Below are 18,277 nucleotides of genomic sequence, written 5' to 3'. Positions count from 1 at the left end.
TATATATATATATATATATATATATATTTATATATTTTATCCTTTATATTGAACACTCAATATTTCATATATTCAATAAGACATATTCCATATATTCAATAAGACATTCAATACTTCATTTCATTGCACCATCCATCTTTTTTTATATTATATATTATATATTCCATATTCTATATCGCACATAAATTTTACAAGAATATAAATAAAAAACATAAAAAACAGACAGAGTTGGAACTCTTTTAAATAAAATAATATATTCCTCTATACACGATCATACAAAACCCTTTTTTTGTATTTATTTTTACTCACATATATATATATATATATATATGTATATATATATATACTTATGTACACACACACATATATATTTATACATACACACATACATACACACATGATATGGTCATGTGATATGTATGAATGAAGACAGTTGCATAAAATGTGCCAATTGCTTAAAGTTGATGAAACTTGTGAAAAAGGAAGACATGAGTGAAAATATTGAAGGCTGATCTGAAGATGCTGAGCCTTAGAGAGGAGATGACAGAGCATCAAGGCAAGAGGTGATTTGCTGTGCTCCGGAATACTCAGCCATCACAGTAAAAATGGCAATATGCTGTGCTTGAGAAGAAAGATCCACCAAGCCAAGTGAAATCATAGTTGTGGCAGATACCGGTGTCACACAACTGGAACCCGTGCTGAGGGCATGTAAAAACACCATTACACTCTCAGAGGGGTTGGCATTAGGAAGGGCATCCAGCTGTAGAAACCATGTCAAATCAGACTGGGGCCTGGTACAGCCTTCCAACTTGCCAGCCCTGGTCAAACAGTCCAACCCATGCCAGCATGGACAATGGATGTTAAATGAAGATGATATATGTATGTATGTATGCGTGTATGCATGTACGTACGTACGTATGTATGTATTATATATGTATGTATGTATGTATGTACGTACGTATGTATGCATATATGTATGTATATATTTATCTGTGTGTGTGTGAGCGTGTCTCAGTGATTATCCCCCCTCCTACTGCATGATAACATGTTGGTTTGTTTACGTAACTTAGCGGTTCGGCCCAATGCACTACTATAATAATTAGAAATAATTATAATGAGGTCGATTAGTTCGAGTAAACCATTTAAGACGATGCTGCTCCAGCATGGCCGCATTTAAGTGGCTAAAACAATAATTTTATGTATATAAAATATGTGTGTGCGTGTGTATATGCACTAGTTTGTTTCGATTTTTTTCCTTTTTTGTCTAACTGCTTGTTTCGTCGACATGTACTAACATGTACTAATAATCGTGATTCAGTAAACTCCTTCATAAACATCCTCCCTCGCATCTTCTCCCAACTAAATATCCATCCGCGCCGACCCCCCACTCCTCGACCCGTTTCGCTTTCCTTTTACGTAACAATGCTATTCAGAGTGATTTCCCCTTCAATACAATGGAGACAAGCATGCCAAACCTTTTGGCCACTGGATTCCTCCTTCAAACTTTCGCTGCTTCAAACCTTTTCTATCGATCTTATCACTGTACTGAACCAATCATTCACTCATCGAATTCACCCCTTATTCAGCTCTCGTTATGGACAAGTAGGGACGAAATATTCATCAAGGAATTTTCACAGATTTGATCGGCATTTGTTTGCTTCGTTAATTTTTTACCTTTAACCATCGATCGCTAACAAAGTTATTCTAAACACACAAACACACATATATATGCGTACATAAATATAAATATAGATGTACAATGTCCGTATCTGCTTTACATTATACCACATAAACACACGTATTGCATCATATAAGCCTCTGTGGTTTTGATTTACTTACGAAAGACTTTCATTCGACCGAAAGTAAATTCCCCATCAAACTCAAAATTACACATTTTATCCAAAAAAAACAAAAAATCTCAGCTAATAATTTATAAATATCGTCGAATTTATGTTAATTCTCGACTGATTTGCATTTGTCATTATTTCTCGTTTGTATTTTATTATTATTTTATTTTTTAAATTCAAAGACAGACTCAGAATACATTTATATATGTGTATGAATACACACACAAATATATTTTTGTTTAAAATTTAGCTACAATGTCTTTACGATGTGTCACCCCTACCGTGACCCTCACTCTACGATGTCTCTGTGATTTTCAGCTGTTTTTTCATTCTGCCGGTGTAAACCGTTGGACTCGAACTTTCTCCTCTGTTGGACGTCTTTCCCTGTTAACACCTTGCCAAAATGCCACTCGTCCGGTTGTTGATTGCAAAAAGACACCTGATATTCATGGTGTTATGAAGATTTGTGGCAGCTGTTATCACAACTCTACCTCAGACAAGCGGAACAACAATATTGCGAAGGTCAAAAGCTCTGCAATATCGAAGCTTCGAAAAGACTGGATGCCCTGCGGTAAATACCAGGTGCATGCTTGGTCCCTCTCGGGCCTGGAGACAAGTGTCGTGGTGCAGACGGTCGAAGACAAAAGTTTGTCGGTTGCCTTTGACATCGGTTACGCCACCCGAGCGAGTGTTCGCTGTAAACATGTTTTCATAAGGTGGGTGTTTTCAAGTTTGCAATAGTTTTCATCGCTGTCAATGTAAACGTCGTCTAATACCATCATTGCCACCACCACCACCACGTCGTCTAATACCATCATTGCCACCACCACCACGTCGTCTAATACCATCATTGCCACCACCACCACGTCGTTTAATACCATCATTGCCACCACCACCACGTCGTTTAATACCATCATTGCCACCACCACCACCACCACCGTCGTCGTCATCGTTATGAATATTGATATAACATTCACAACCAGTGTGTATAATGTTTATCGTGTTGTTGTTGCTGAACACATGACGCAGGCGACAGCAGAACGAACAAAGTGGTTAGTGTTATCTCGCCGTGCCTGTCTTCAATGTGTTACACTAAAATGTAATGGTGTCTACTTCAAAGAAAGTGGGGAGTGTAATGTCATTGATTCTCCTTTACATTAAACAGGTCACACAAATACTGAGACGCTCCCTTCGTAGACATGTAAAAGAGAATGGAACGTTAAGATAAGACTGCTTTGCGAAGAAACAAATAACTGTAATATGTACAGGCATGGAAACGCATAAATAATAATAATTATATGTTATTAAGGTGACACATATAGGTGAGGGATAGAGTCGACTGAATTGGTTCTTGATATTCTTACTGGTTCTAATTTTCAATCATCCTAAAATAAAAATCTAACATTGTCAGGATGTGGTCAAAATGGCAGGAGCATTGAATTGCAGTTCTTCACATTCCAAATGCAAATCTTATTGAAGCCAACTTTGCTTTTCGTCTTCAAAGGTCAGTCAATGGAATACCAGTCATGTACTGGGGTCAATTTAATATTCTCGTATGACATCCCAGATGTGACAAGACTTGGGGTAGAAGGCGGCAGCGAGCTGGTAGAAACATTAGCAGACTGGGCGAAATGCTTAGAAATCTTTCGTCTGTCTATACTTTCAAATTCCACCGAGGTTGACTTTGCCTTTCATCCTTTTGGGGTCAATAAATTATGTACCAATTGTGTACTGGGGGTGATCTAATCGACTGGCCCCCTCCCCAAAAATTTCGGGCCTAGTGCCTAGAGTAGGAAAGAAGACTTGTAATATAAGACAAAACAACATGCTTATTATTGTTAGTTTTTTTTTTAATCCAAAAATAATTACTAAAATTGTAAAACTCCTCTCTGCTCTGCAAGAATTGTTCCACACACCATTGCTTGTATGACTCTCTATTTATGTTTCTTAAGAATAAACAATGTTTCATGTTATTCAGGCATAAAGTTAGAATGGACATTGTTTTCTGCTGCTCTTGGCGCTATAATGGAGAATACTTGATGCCTGTCCTCGAACAGAGAAGAGTTCAATAGAATATTGGTGATACAGATTTGGTTGTGATTCAGAGAGGAGATGACTTTTTGTAGAAAAAGTCATCCATAGTCATTGTATTTCCTTTGCCAAATCATTCTTTCCTCTTCTTTCACTGCTACATTCATGTCCACAGATGTAGCCATATCTATGATGAGGCACTCCCCCCCCCACTTGTGCAGAACCATAATATCTGGTCACCTGGCATGCATTTTGCAGTCAGTCTGTGCATTAAAATCCCATAAAACCTTATTCTGGTCATTCTCTATTACACTTTCTGGTTCATGTTCTTACCATTTTCTTCCCATTTCAAATCCTCTTTGCTGTTATATGTCCCATTGTCGTGCCTTGCCTACACAGTAAGGTCTGTGTCTATGTTCCCATTGTGGGGCCTTGGCCACACACTCAGGTCTGTGTCTATATGTCCCTTTGTAGGGCCTTGCCTACACAGTAAGGTCTGTGTCTATATTCCCTCTGCACCAAACGACTTCATGACCTCATTTTGTGCACAATGGATTCCCCTTTCTTGTTACAAACTCTGCACTTTGCACTCTTTGCGGATTTGTCTATTTTAGCCTTAATGATATTTGTATGCAGTGACTGGTTAGCTAAAGAAAGATCATCATCATTATTATTATTATTATTATTATTATTATTATTATTATAACAAGGATGTGGATGGTAAAAACCCCAAACTAAAAGGAATAGGTGTTTGCATAGTACATTACTGTATTGGTATTTAGTATTATGGACAGATTACTTTGTTGAAGAAGAGAAGTATTTTCCTGACCTGCTGAAGGACCCCCCCACACCTCCTCCCCCAACCATTAATCACTTTTTTTTATCTTGTATTTAAATATTTAACAATAGACCTTGTTCTTCAGTGTCCATCCCTGTCAGCCTATTTGTACTGTTTTGAAAGCCATTGCCTTTTGTGTGTGTGAGACACACACACACACTCACACACAGTGAAGTACTGGCAAGGATGGGAGGGAGTGAAATTGTAAGTGAGATGACAACGGCATGACAATGTGGGACGAACAGTTTATTGTCAAGGGTCAAGTCCACATAGCTTCAGTTAGAAACCAAAGAGAATATAAGAGACTTGGAAATTAGGGATTCGTTTATTGGGACTTTATTGCTGAGTTCAGTTCTTACTGAAAAACTAGCTTCTTATCCTGGAGAAATGTATCTTTTATCAGTTTAACACTATGGAAGCCCAACTTGAACAAAAAATCCTGAGTCCTTGTAATTCAAAGCAAGTAGCTTGTCAGTTCGATTCCTTTCCAGTGCTTCTGAAAGTGGTTGGAGCAGAATCAAGGAATGGAGAGGAAGAAAAGAGGGTCGGCTGCTGATTGGGAAGTCTATAAATGGGAGGCTGGGTGATGGTTTCTCTACTTATAGCTCTTCTCCATTTAGGCAACATCTTCACATTCCCCCTTGAGGTGAGGACACCTCACTTTCATGGGGGCTTTGATCAATTATCATCTCTAGAACACACATCTACAGGGACCAGACTAAACTGTACCACACTCCCCTTCTCTGCACTTGGGAAAGGATATATCCCCCCAAACACACACATGCATGCACTTACTCAGGTTTTGATTAGTGATTAATTATTTTCTCCTTTTTTTTTTTTGTTCTATTTTTTCGTTTTCGGTTGCTGCCAATCATTCTAATAGCCATGGACATTTAGACCATGTGTCAGGACTGTTCCAGCATGCAACTAAAAGGAATTTGTACAACTGGACACCGGCCACCTACTACGTCCCTCCACACCTTGTTGTACCCTTGAAAGAGATTGGAGAACAGATGTATTCTTTGTCCAACACACCACCTGTTCTGAAACAGCTGGACATTCAACCAATTGAGCAAGGCAATAGTGTACAGGTAAGACACTGGTGGGGGTCACTGCTTTTCTTTCTTTTTGGCCCTAGGTTGGCCCTGGTCAAACACATTCATCCTCATTTTCATCCTTTTCATGTCCACTTTCCTATGCTGGCATGGGTCTGACAGATGTTCTTTGTCATTTTGAATCTATGTGTGTGTGTGTGTGTGTGTGTGTGTGTGGTGAATTTTTAAACAAAGCATACATGAACGATTGTTGGAGGCTTGGTTAGGGAAGAAAGAATAAAATTAAAAAAATAACGAAATAAAAATGGGATGGTCAGTTCGATGTCCTAAAAGAGATCAGCGATTTTATCAGATGCTTTTAGCCACTGAGTGATTAATAGGTTTCATTTGGTTAGCTATTTAGGCTATAGAATTCATCAAATTTCTTTTGGCAAAATTCCCATCAAAATTCTGAATCCTCTGTGAAAGACTGTGGAGATGAGAGATGTGCATAGATGCAGTAACAACAACAATTTTTGATATTTGGATCCTGGTTCTTCTAAAATTTAAAAGTGGATTCTCCTTCCTTTGGTTAGCCTTGTGAGAGCTGTGGTAAAGGACACTTGCCCAAGGAGCCATGTAGTGAGAATGAACCCAAGACGACATGAACCCAAGACGACATGGTTACAAAAACAAAAACTTCTTAACCCCCACAGCCACACTTGTGCCATCTTGCATTATATCCTTTCCTTTCAAAATCCTAACCAGAATGAAACTAATCCTTATATCAGCCACCAACAAAAAGAGATAAATCTTAAGAAACAAAAAATATCAGCTGGGAAAAAAAAAACGGTTTTGATTTATTCGGATTTATTTCCCTTTGACTGTGTTTGTTCTATGATGGTTGCTTTTGGTGAGTTTATAATAACAGCAGCCACATATTTCAGGAAGTTTATTTTAATGAAGCTTTATGAAAGATTCCACCAACATTGGCTGAAGTAAAGCATTGAACCCTTCACCAAAGCCATGTGGACTCATATCAATAATTAATCCTTTATTTAGCATTCAGATTTCAAATTTAATGATTATTTATTCACGTTTTCAATGAATCAGGCATTATCTTGTAGCTTCAAGATTTCACTGATGTGATTGTTTATTTTTAAAATGACATTGTAGGCTAGGTGTGAGAGGTAGGATCTAGCCAGTTTTAAGATAAAACAAGTAGAATATTTGAGCCAGATTAGGCTAGTTTCAATGCTTAAGGTTTAATGAAAGCTTGCTTGATCCTTTATTGTATTCTGTGTCATCTCCTTGTCTTTAATGGATTAGTTAATCCACTTCAGTACAGTGTATCATCTCATCTTCCGTGAAGAGATTCTCTAAGAATTCATGAAAAAAAGCAATTCTTCTTGATTTCAACCCCAGAAAGAAGAAAAACAAAGTTGATGTCAGTCAAATTTGAACTCCTAATGTAAACATTAGGAGTTCAATCCTACCGCATGGCACTTTTGACTGTAAATTCTTTAGAACAGGTAGAAAATATTATCATATTTTCTGACTGGTTTCTTTCATTGGACTTTGGTCATTCTGGAGCACAGCTTTAAAATTTTTTTTTTTCTTTTGTGAGAACATGTCTGACCATGGGGGAGATATTACCTTACATGGAAACAAGTGAGAGCTGGTGACAGGAACAATATCTGGCCAAAGAAAATCTGTCTCAGCCCATTCCAACCAACAAATGGAAAAGTGGACATTAAAATGATGATGATGATGATGATGATGATGATATACATAAATGTTTGTGGCTCAATTACAAGTTTGAGGTTGAGTTGCAACTGGTGACGTTTGTTGACATTTCCTGTTCAACAAATCATCCTCCAGCTGTGCACATTTGAATTCCTCTGGAGTAGAAAGTCCCTTATTTGGAAAAGAGATTAGGTTTGGTGACAGGAAGAGCATCCAGCCCTAAAAATCCAGCTTCTACTACCTCCCTGACCAACTGATATTAGCATGGAGAAACAAAGAGGGAATGAAAGGCTTCTGCACAGTTTCTGTCTCACAAGGAACTGATTGATGTGAAGCTGTCGAAGACCCTTGTCCAGGGAACCAAGCAGTGGGGGTTGAATCCAGAAACTCAGAGCAATGTGGCTGCAGAGGAAACTTCTTAACATGTTTTTACCTTCATACAAAACTGTAGACATTTATAAAAGGTCGTTGGTTACATTTTTAAATAATCTAACGATAGACTGGAATATATCTACATGTTACAGCCATATTAAAACATGTGGGACTAGGAAAAATAGTAAAGTTTTGCAAAGGAGACGACTCTGAACATTTCATATTATCCAGCTTCATTAACCCTTGTTATCATTTGCTAACACTAATTAGTTTATTATAGAAATGTTTATAAAAGGCACCGGATGTTGTCTGGTAAATGAGGTCAATTTCACTCAAATTGGGTGACTCACAAAAACCTCTTGTTGACATAACAACCGGCAACATGAAGTGATTATCATTTACCAAATCTGTCATGATTTTCAAGAGTGGAAATCATACTTCACACGCACTCACTCACTCACCCATTCAGAAAAATAAATTAGACATAAGAGTCTGTCGCAGTGCACAAGAGAGGAATAAGCCTTTATTGCTGTTATTCGGATGAGAGATGGCAGCTGGGATGAAGAAATGCCAAATGATTAAAGTGGAACCAGGAACTTGTAGAAGAGGCAGATAGGGAAAGAACTGATGCAGATTGAACTCAGAATGCTGACCATCATGAAAGAAATCCTAACAAGTTCTAATGAATTTCTGGAAAAATCTTGTCCAACCAACTCGTGCAAGAATGAGAGTTGGTTGAGGAGGTCTTAAAATAGTGATGTTGAGGCTGGCATACGTGGGTTTGGGGTGTTTTTTTTATATAGATTTATAGGCATGGGCCTGGCCAATTCTTCTTCTCCTTCTCCTCCTCCTTGATTTTAATCTTAGAGTTTCCTTTTCCATTGCAGATATCTTCTCAATATATAGTCCGTCCATTTGCCACGTACCACCGAGTGCTGAGCCAGGGTTACCTGGTTTATCATCGGACTCTGACGCCAAAGCCTCATTTCAGACATCTGAGCTCAAAACAATTAACTGCTCTGGAAGCAGAGAATAAGAATCTGTCTCTTTATGATGTCCACTATGTCCCCGAGGTGGCTTTTACAGGTAAGTCATTGCTGGTGTTTTTGTCTTGACACAACCTTTCATCCATCAAACAGAAAGCAAAATCATAAGGGAACCATCAACCCTTTCTACAAGGGTCTCTCTTCTTCAAACACAATCATCCAGAAAAGGGCCACCTAATTGATTGGCATAATTGGCACTCTGTCAGTTACAATGATAAGGGTTCCAGTTGATCTGATCAACAGAACAGCCTGCTTGTGAAATTAACATGCAAATGGCCGAGTACTCCACAGACACCCTTAACATAGTTGTGAGAGAGATAAGGCTGGCCCTTTGAATTACAGGTACAGTGGATTTTTGCCAGCTGAGCTGGCTGGAGCAATGTGACATAGGGTGTCTTGCTCAAGGGCACAATGTGCCACCAAGTATTGAACTCATGACCTTACAGTCTTGAGCTGAGCACCCTCACCACTTAGCCACACACTCTCACTTGATTGGTGTCATGTCACTAACAGACACATCCCAACCAATGCAAGCATCGTCGCCTCTCTCTCTCTCTCTGCCCTTTCTATTGCTTCTAGAACACACTCTGTCTTCCTGCCCATTTCTCTCTCTCTCTCTCTCTCTCTCTCTGCTTATTTCTTTGCTTTTTTTTCTTTACATCTTTATCGCTCACTGCTCACTCCCCCTTGTCCCCCCCTCTCTCGCACATGACTGATTAACCTTCTTCTCCTCCTGCCTCACCATTCTCTGTTTCAGGTGACACAACATTTGAAGTGTTCCTGATGAACCCACCACCTGACCTCTTGAAGGTCAAGTTGTTGATAATGGAAGCCACTTATTTGGAAGGTTTCACCCCTGGCATCATCAGCAAAGCAAGACAACGTGGCCACACCCATTTGTCAGAGATCATTGAACATGCTTCCTTATTCGACGACATCAACCATTTGCTCCTCATCCACATGTCTGACAAATATTCCGTTCAGTTTGCTACCGATGCGGTCCAATACCAGTTGCCTGGCAAATTGAAGGAAAAAGTGCAAATTGCAACATTGGCAAAACAAAAGTTGTAACCCTAATCAGCATTTGTTTGTTTGTTTCTTTGTTGTTTTTTCTTGTTTATTTTATTGAAGTTTTATTGAAGATTGCTTTAATGCCACAGGGCTTCAGGTTCAGTCCCACTGTGTGGCACCTTGGGCAAGTGTCTTTTAATATAGCCCTGAACCAACCAATGCCTTGTAAGTGAGTTTGTTAGGTGGAAACTGCTGTTGGTTTGTTTATGTCCCTTTAACTTAGCAGTTCAACAAAACAGAAACAATAGTGCCAGACTTTCAACAAAACAAAAAAGTTGATTTCTTTCACTAGAACCCCTTCAAAGTGTTGCTCCAGCATTGCCTCAGTTCGATGACTCCCACAACTTAAGCGATAAGACACCCTATACACATATAAGTGATGGAAGAGAAACAGGCACAGACTCGACCCTTTGTCCAGTTCAACAACAGCATCCGGCTTATGGCTACAAAGTGCAAAATCTGTTGCGAGCATCTGTGGGTCAAGCCTGATGTTTAACGATTCCCTCTTTCCTCCCTACAAGTCTTGGAGACTCTGGGAACAGCCAGGGACACTTGTGGTTCTAGGCAGCAGGTCTAAAGACAAAAATAGAAATGGAAACAGAATAGACATACTGTCGGAAGAACTCTTAAATGGAAGCTAGGAAAGAAGAATAAAAGGAAGAATCAAAGACATGCAAATGGCACCTGTGCCAGTGGCACGTTAATGTACCCATTACACTCTCGGAGTGGTTCACACACACACACACACACACACACAGACACACACACACACACATTGTGTTAATACTTTACCCTGTTTATGCAGGACTTTTAATGCTTGGTGAAAGTGAATTAGGGCAAAATATATTTACAGAATTATTCAGGAGTGTGTAATTATTCAATTAAGACAACCATTAGTTACACCAAGTGATAGTAATGGTGGTAGCTTTAATTGGCAGTTGTTGGTAACTTACTGGAATGGCAAAATGGGGGAAAAGAGGGAGGGGGGCAGGCCTGGAACTGGTGTCTTTGATCCTGAATTGATGATGGTAGTTGTGTTCTTGGAAAGCACTTATTTGTCTGAAATGGAATTGAGATGTGCCAAATCTGGGACATGATGTGGAATGTACAACCCAAATAACTGTTAGTATTTGTGCAAGAATTAACTTAATCAGGCGAATAAATTACAAGACAGGAAGCAATAATGGTTTCACAGCAAAATTTTCAGCTTGTTTGGAGGGGCAGGGGTAAAGACATAAGAAAGGTACTTTTTATTTCTTTTCTTTTTTGTTATTTCTTTTTTTTTTTAATTTTTATAAAATATACATTTCAGAGAAGGAAAGTGCAATATTATTTAAGAAATTAGTTCAATATAATTTAAGAAACTGCCAAGGTTGACTTTGCCATTCATCCTTTTGGGACAATAAAATAAGTACCAGATAAACTCTGCAGTTGATATAATTTGTTTTCTCCTTCCCTCAAAACTGCTGGCCTTGTGTCAAAATTAGAAAGTATTATTATTATTATCATTACTATTTTACCCGGTGAGCTGGCAGAATTGTCAGCAGACCTGGTAAAATGCTTAGAGGCATTTTGTCTGTCTATGTTCTGAGTTCAAATACCCCAAAGTTGGACTTTGCCTTTTGTCCTTTCAGGGCCAATAAAATAAGTACCAGTTGAGCATTGGGGGTTAATGTAGTCAAACGCCTTGAAGCTTGGTGACCTTGTGCCAAAATTGGAAGTCATTATTATTAGTAATGATAATAATATCAATAATAATAATAATAATAATAATAATAATAATAAGGGTGCAAAAGCTGGCAGAGTTTGATGAGAACCTGAGAAAAATTGCATTGCAGTCTTTGTTTTGTCTCCTTTCACTGTTTGTGTGTAATTGTTGCAGGAAGGGAATGGGTCATTATTTCATCACCCCGCAACAGAGGTGAACGACAGAGATGACCTCAACAAAATTGGAATTCAAAACATAAAGAGTCACAGAAAATTTTGGGAAAGGTATTTTGTTCAATGCTCTTACAACTCTCCAGTACATAGATGCATGCATACATACATACATACATGTGTATATACATACATGCATGCGTAAATACATACATATCATTTAATATACACAATATTTAAATAAGAGTTTTTAATAGTTGTAGGCATGTTATACATACATCTGCCTGATTCTTGTGTTTCCTTGGCAGGCAACTATGAGTAGCTCATGTTGAAATACTGTCAACAATGAGCAATAAGTACAACGGGCCAATAAAAGCTTTATAAATGACAATTATAATTAATTACAGGTAAACTTTGAAATCTGATTGTTCACAGCATTTGGTAGGAGACAGCAGCCGACTACCTTCGTTTTGTACCTGCTTGTTTGACACAACAGATAATAATGTCTGTTTTAGGTACGTTGAGCACGCTGAATGCAAGAGAGAAATGAATGGAATGTCTCAGATCATAAGTTTGTTCTAAGTCATTGTTAACCAGGATCTAACATAACAATGGCTGTTTTTTTTTAAAACCAGGATTAAGAAGATTGAAAAAGAAATTTAAATTAAGACTTTACAGAGAAATGTTGGCCAACAAAACAACAACACTTGAAGAGGTTCTGCTGTTGATCAAATTGTTCAATGAAACATAGCAGCTAAATCAGCCTCATATCTCATCCTGCCATCTTATAAAGACACATTCGGTAATATAGCTTGGGTGTACAATGTTTAAAAAAAAAAGACAGGATGGTGATAGTTTGATCAGAACATAGGTCAACGTGATCAGACCCAGCTTGGAGTAATACAACAAGTGTACAAAACTGTCTGAGAATGATATTAGTACCGTCATATTCTTACTTTAATAAACTGGCAGACTTTTGTAAGAAATTATCATCATCGTCATCATTTCAATGTTAACTTTTCTATCCTTAAATGAGTCAGATGCAATACATCAAGGAAGATTTTCTTTGACCAGATGCCTTTCCAGTCACCAACCCTCACTTGTTCCCAACCAAGGTAATTTTCCTAAATGACTGGACATGTTATGAAAGATTGGGAATAAATGACACTGCTTGTATGACAGTGATGTTCCTTTACAACCATCACATGTTGTCAAAACCAGGAGACAGATACATATAAACACACATAAGGCAACACTGTGTCCTACCTTTCTGTGTCAGCAATGCTATTCAGTTACTTTTAAGATATTCTATAGAATTTAGAGCGAAGACAGAATGTTTCAAATATGAACACGTCCATATAAATGTTCACATATACGAAATGTCATAACTTTCAGAGCTGGCTCTAAATTCTTTAGAATATCTGTAGAGATAAGTTACAAGGGAAAGTGCTATAGATTTGTTAAACCACTCTGAAATATTTAGTCTGCATTCTGTGTCTGTTACTGATATTTTTCTCTAAGGATGGGAAACATCTGTTTAGATTTTTGTTGTTGCATTGAATTCAAGAATGTATGCAATGTTTAAATTCATCATCTGGAGACTTGCAGATTAAATGTCCGTTGACCATTCAGTAAAAATGTTTCGAGGACTTCTTTCCTTTTCTACTTCTCGTTGTTGATTCTGTGTAAATGAATGCTTGAGCTTAGTGACAAAATACTTCACTTGGTTCTTCAACTAGGAGTGTTTGCTGTTGTTTGTCCCTGTAGTAAAATGAGTTGAATATCCAACAACAATCGTGAGAAGATCAGTCAATAACTGACAGCATTACATATCCATCTCTACTGCAACTAGAAAACTTGTAAAGTACAAACCACTACTACTACTACTACTACTACTACTACTACTACTACTACAGTTTATATGATTTAATCAATGCTTGGAGTTATGTTCAGATAATTTCTTTGGATGTCATCCGCTTTGTATTTAAGATTGTAAGATTAACTCTTTAGCATTCAGATCATTCTATCAAATGCTTATTTATTCACATGGTTTTAAGTTAATCCTGTATTATCTTGTAGCTTTGAGATTTTGATGATGTGATTGCTTGTTTGTAGAATGACATAGATGATGATATCTCTAGGATTGGGTCCTGAAGATATTGCTCAGCAGAGCATGATTACGTTTTGTTGGAAATATTGTTATCAGAGAGATGTTCATTATCTTTAGGTGCAAATGTACTTTTATCATTGTCACCGGTGATGAGAATAATAATCAATTGACTAATTAGCTATATATGTATTTACTGGTATCTATATGAAAAGGCCTTAGAGTTAACCTAGCAAAAACCAAAGTCTTAGTAAGAAGGTAAGCAGACAAATCACAAATGCCTTCAGGTAGATGGCCCTGCTTGATCTGTAGAAAAGGCATAGAAAATCCATAAGATGTACCTGGACCTGATGTAAGCAATGAACATGTAAGAGGTGTACCAATATCAGGGGAAGGTTAACAGGGAAAATAGTTCTTGTGTGTGGAAGGTGCACAAGTACAATAAACACTAGAAATGTACAGAAAAATAGACTCCATCAAATGCCAAGGGGGAAAGGTAGAAGTTAACAGCTTCCATTACCTAGGTGACCAAGTCAGTAGTGGGGGTGGATGCTCTGAGAGTGTAGCTGCTAGAATAAGAAATGCCTGTGTGTGAATAGTCATGCTACACATCATTGAAACATGGGCTGTGACTGCTGAGGACCTGTGTAGGCTTGAAAGAAATGAAGCTAGTATGCTCTGATGGATGTGCAATGTCAGTGTGCATCTTCAACAGAGTGTAAGCATCTTGAGAGAAAAGTTAGGTATAAGAGGCATCAAACGTATGCAAGAGAGATGACTGCACTGGTATGGTCATATGATGTATATGGATGAGGACAGCTGTGTAAAGAAGTGCTGATCCCTAACTGTGGAGGGAGCCTGTGGTAGAGGTAAACCCTGGAAGAAATGGGATGAGGTGGTCAAGCAGATGTTGTCATAGGCAATGCTGGTGTCATGTAAGAGGCACCCATGCCAGTGGCATTTAAAAAGCACCATTCACATGTGGGCCCACATGGAGGCAATGATAAGTGACTGAGACCTTTAACGATATGCCATTCTTGAGAAGACTCATCAAGCCACGTGAAAGTGTAGTTGTGGCCGATACCAGTGTACTGGTGGCATGTAAAAAGTACCCATTACACTCTTGGAGTGGTTGGCATTAAGAAGGGCATCCAGCCATTGAAACCCTGCCAAATCAGATTGGAACCTGGTGCAGCTCTCCAGCTTACCAGTTCCAGTCAAACTGTCCAACCCATGCCAGCCTGGAAAACAGAAGTTAAATGAAGGTGATGATGATGATGATGATCTTCTGATATGTAGACATGGGAATTGTTCAGTCAAAGCCATCTGCTTATCTAGATTTTATTGTTGCATGTGCATATGTGTGTGTGTATGTATTTAAAACGGTGGACTATGATTTGAGGGCAATTATGCTGCTATTTCCCTGGTGCTTCCTTGATAAGACCACAGTCAGTGACTTCAGCTAATTTTATCTGAGATAAAACTAAACAATAACATCTGTTAGAGTTTGAATTCTGTTGAGGAGGTGTCTCTCTTGTAACTCAATCTGTACGACCTCAAAAGGACCAATGCTTACACAGTCATACTTTATTTTGGGTCACACATTTTAGTTGGGGTTTTTTTTCTTTTGTTTACAATAGGAGTTGTTAAATTGTCTGAATATTTATTGTAGTCATTGTTCAGAAGAAGTCAGAAAAGAAAAGAGAAGAGAAATCTTGGATGTGAATACTTTCAGTTTTGCAACTGTGCTGAAGCCTTGCATTAAAGACAAGTTTGTTGATATTTTTCTATCAATTTATTTTCCCAACCCAACAACTGTTATAGTTTCAAAAGAGCAAATTATTTATGGAAGCGTACTGTGTTGATTTAAAAAGAATTGAGAAACTTTTGAGAGAATGTGAAATGATTCTTTTTTGGAACTGTGAATCTTGAAGCACATAAGGCTGTAAACAACTGCATGCAAATATTGGACTGAAAATCCCTTTTGGATAGAAATATTCAGAAGCAGGCTGCAACTTTTTCTATCCAAAAGGGATTTTCAACCCCATATTTACATCCAATTACTTATAGCCTTATGTATAAATACTTTGAGATTCACTGTTCCAAAAATGGACTGTGAAATATTTTATTTTTTAAAACACACACTTTAGCCATTTTCTTTTTTGTTCAAGTGGACAATTTTCAAAACTGCCCAAATATTTATTGTTAACATTGCTTTGAAAATGAGACCGTTTCAAGTTGAAAAGTGATTCTTTTGTTTTGAAAACAAAAATGGAGATATTTTTCTGTCAAACTATTTAGTATATTTCATATGTGTATTTCGTGTGCAAGATTCTTGATGTGGATACGTGTGTTGAAAGAAATACAATTAAACCTTGGTTCAGTGCAATGAAATAATTTAACAAAAAACTATATAAATTAATAAAGGACTGAACCAGTGTGTGTGTTTATTACCAGCTTCTCCCAAGGTTTAATTGTATTTAATATATAATAACCCTTAACTTTATTTACTTATTGTAACACTAAGCAATTAAATATTTCAAGTGTCAAACAACTGCCTCCTCCTGCCACCAAAGACATTTAAAATCACAGTTTATGTCTGAAGTTTAAAAAGTTCAAGAGATTTCTATGCAAGGAATTAAACTGTATGGAATGTTATGTTATATAACGTGTTATAGATGTGGGTGTATAACAGACTTATGTAACACATTTTGGATGTAATGTATATCTGAAAGAAAACTGAAGACAATTTAGGTTATGGGGTTTGTCTGCCAAGTGGTTATTGTTGTCTACAATACTGCTACTCAAAGTGCTGGTCTGCAAGCTTCCAGAAAAGAAAGAAACATAAAATGCTCATAAAATGTAATATTGTATTATTTGTTTCCTGTATAAATTGATATTACTAAGAAATATTACCTGTCCCTGGCACATTGGGGGGGGGGGGAAACAAAAACTGCTGGTAAACCACATGAGATAGTTTGAGAAGCACTGGTCTACAGTTGACAAGGACTCTATGGGTGGGTGTATGTGGGGATATATATATATATGTATCATCATCATCCTCATCATCGTTTAACGTCTGTCTTCCATGCTGGCATGGGTTGGATGGTTTGACAGGAACTGGCCAGGTGGGAGCCTGCGCCAGACTTCTGTATCTGTTTTTGCAGGGTTTTTTATGGCTGGATGCCCTTCTAACACCCAGCAGAGTGGAAGGAGTGCTTTTTACATGGCACCAGCACTGGCAGGGTCACCAAGTAACTTGCAAGACAAGGATCCTTTGGGAAAGGGGAGGGGGCATTGGAAGAGGTGGTCTTGTGTCAGACGATGAAAGATTAGAGTGTGGCAGAGAGACAGAAACAGGTTTTCTTGCTGTAGAGGAGGTACAAGGTTACCTGACTGGAGAGAGAGTGAGAGAATGAGGACTGAAATAGGTGTGCTGTTGTAAAGGAGATACTTGGTTACCCAGCCTGAGAGAGAGAGAGAGAGAGAGAGAGAGAGAGAGAGAGAGAGAGAGAGAGAGAGAGAGAGAGAGAGAGAGAGAGAGAGAGAGAGAGAGAGAGAGAGAGAGAGAGTAGGAGACAGCAAGAGTGCAAGAGAGAGCAGGAGAGAGAGAGAGAGAGAGAGAGATGATGGCAAAATGCTGCGCTTCAGACATACAGCAACTACTGAAGAAGGTGATCTCTCTGTCATCGATGACTGGCATCAGCAATTTTTCAGCATCATTGATGTTGTCAAAAATTAATTTCAGCAAGAGGGAATGTGCTCTGAGCGGGAGTATTTGCATTTATCGTCAGTCAGCTGTGGGACGTTTGAGCTTGCAAATGCATACCTGCCATTTTCAGTTTACCTGCCCTCACTGTTATCACAAGTCAAACTCTTTGCTGGTTTGTGGGTGAAAGAAGAAACTTTGCCCAAATAATTGCATGATATTCTTTTAATGAGACAGCACTTTTGAGTTTGCTGTAGGCAATGTGTTTTTTGTGGGATCAGGGGACGGCAAACGGAAGGGCTGTCGCGGGCGACACACACTCTAGCAACGCTAGTGTATACATAAATAACTATTGATGTATGTATGTATGTATGTATGTTTGTATATGTATATGCACCGAAAGGCAATGGAACTACATTTCATAAAATTTATTTATTCCAAAACTAAACGCCTAACAAGTATATTCATAAACAGCATAAGAAATTCTCACTAAAAAAAAATTTCCCGGACGAAACCAAACGAAAATTGTCTCTGGATATTGTCATTTATAAGATTCTCATTATTCTTTTCTACTCTAGGCACGAGGCCCGAAATTTTT

At 38.1% G+C, this 18,277-nt stretch overlaps 2 protein-coding genes across 2 annotated transcripts in view; both read left to right on the top strand.

Moving 5' to 3' along the window:
* The first annotated feature begins 1,430 nt into the window (after positions 1-1,430).
* Positions 1,431-9,991, top strand: LOC106869555 (uncharacterized). The gene is made up of 4 exons (XM_014915342.2): positions 1,431-2,563; positions 5,600-5,807; positions 8,756-8,954; positions 9,672-9,991. The coding sequence occupies exons 1-4, from the start codon at positions 2,103-2,105 to the stop codon at positions 9,983-9,985; spliced, it is 1,182 nt and encodes a 393-aa protein (XP_014770828.1). The 5' UTR covers positions 1,431-2,102; the 3' UTR covers positions 9,986-9,991.
* A 134-nt stretch (positions 9,992-10,125) lies between these two features.
* Positions 10,126-18,277, top strand: part of LOC106869561 (ultra-long-chain fatty acid omega-hydroxylase) — a 26,531-nt gene continuing 18,379 nt past the window's right edge. Inside the window, exons 1-2 of the mRNA XM_014915353.2 lie at positions 10,126-11,977; positions 15,643-15,741. The gene's annotated coding sequence lies outside the window, so the exon portion shown is untranslated. The remainder of the gene's footprint in view (positions 11,978-15,642; positions 15,742-18,277) is intronic.

Source organism: Octopus bimaculoides, chromosome 25 (assembly GCF_001194135.2).
Source record: "Octopus bimaculoides isolate UCB-OBI-ISO-001 chromosome 25, ASM119413v2, whole genome shotgun sequence".
Lineage (NCBI taxonomy): Eukaryota > Metazoa > Mollusca > Cephalopoda > Octopoda > Octopodidae > Octopus > Octopus bimaculoides.
The sequence above is the reverse complement of the archived record's forward strand: the minus strand, read 5'-3'. Positions and strand labels throughout refer to the sequence as shown.

Bases quoted from the DNA above. Each gene is read 5' to 3' on its own strand.
- LOC106869555 (XM_014915342.2), top strand. From the start codon at position 2,103: ATGTCTTTACGATGTGTCACCCCTACCGTGACCCTCACTCTACGATGT. The intron at 2,564-5,599 runs GTGGGTGTTTTC...TCATTCTAATAG, and splicing joins TGTAAACATGTTTTCATAAG to CCATGGACATTTAGACCATG. The intron at 5,808-8,755 runs GTAAGACACTGG...TTTCCATTGCAG, and splicing joins AGCAAGGCAATAGTGTACAG to ATATCTTCTCAATATATAGT.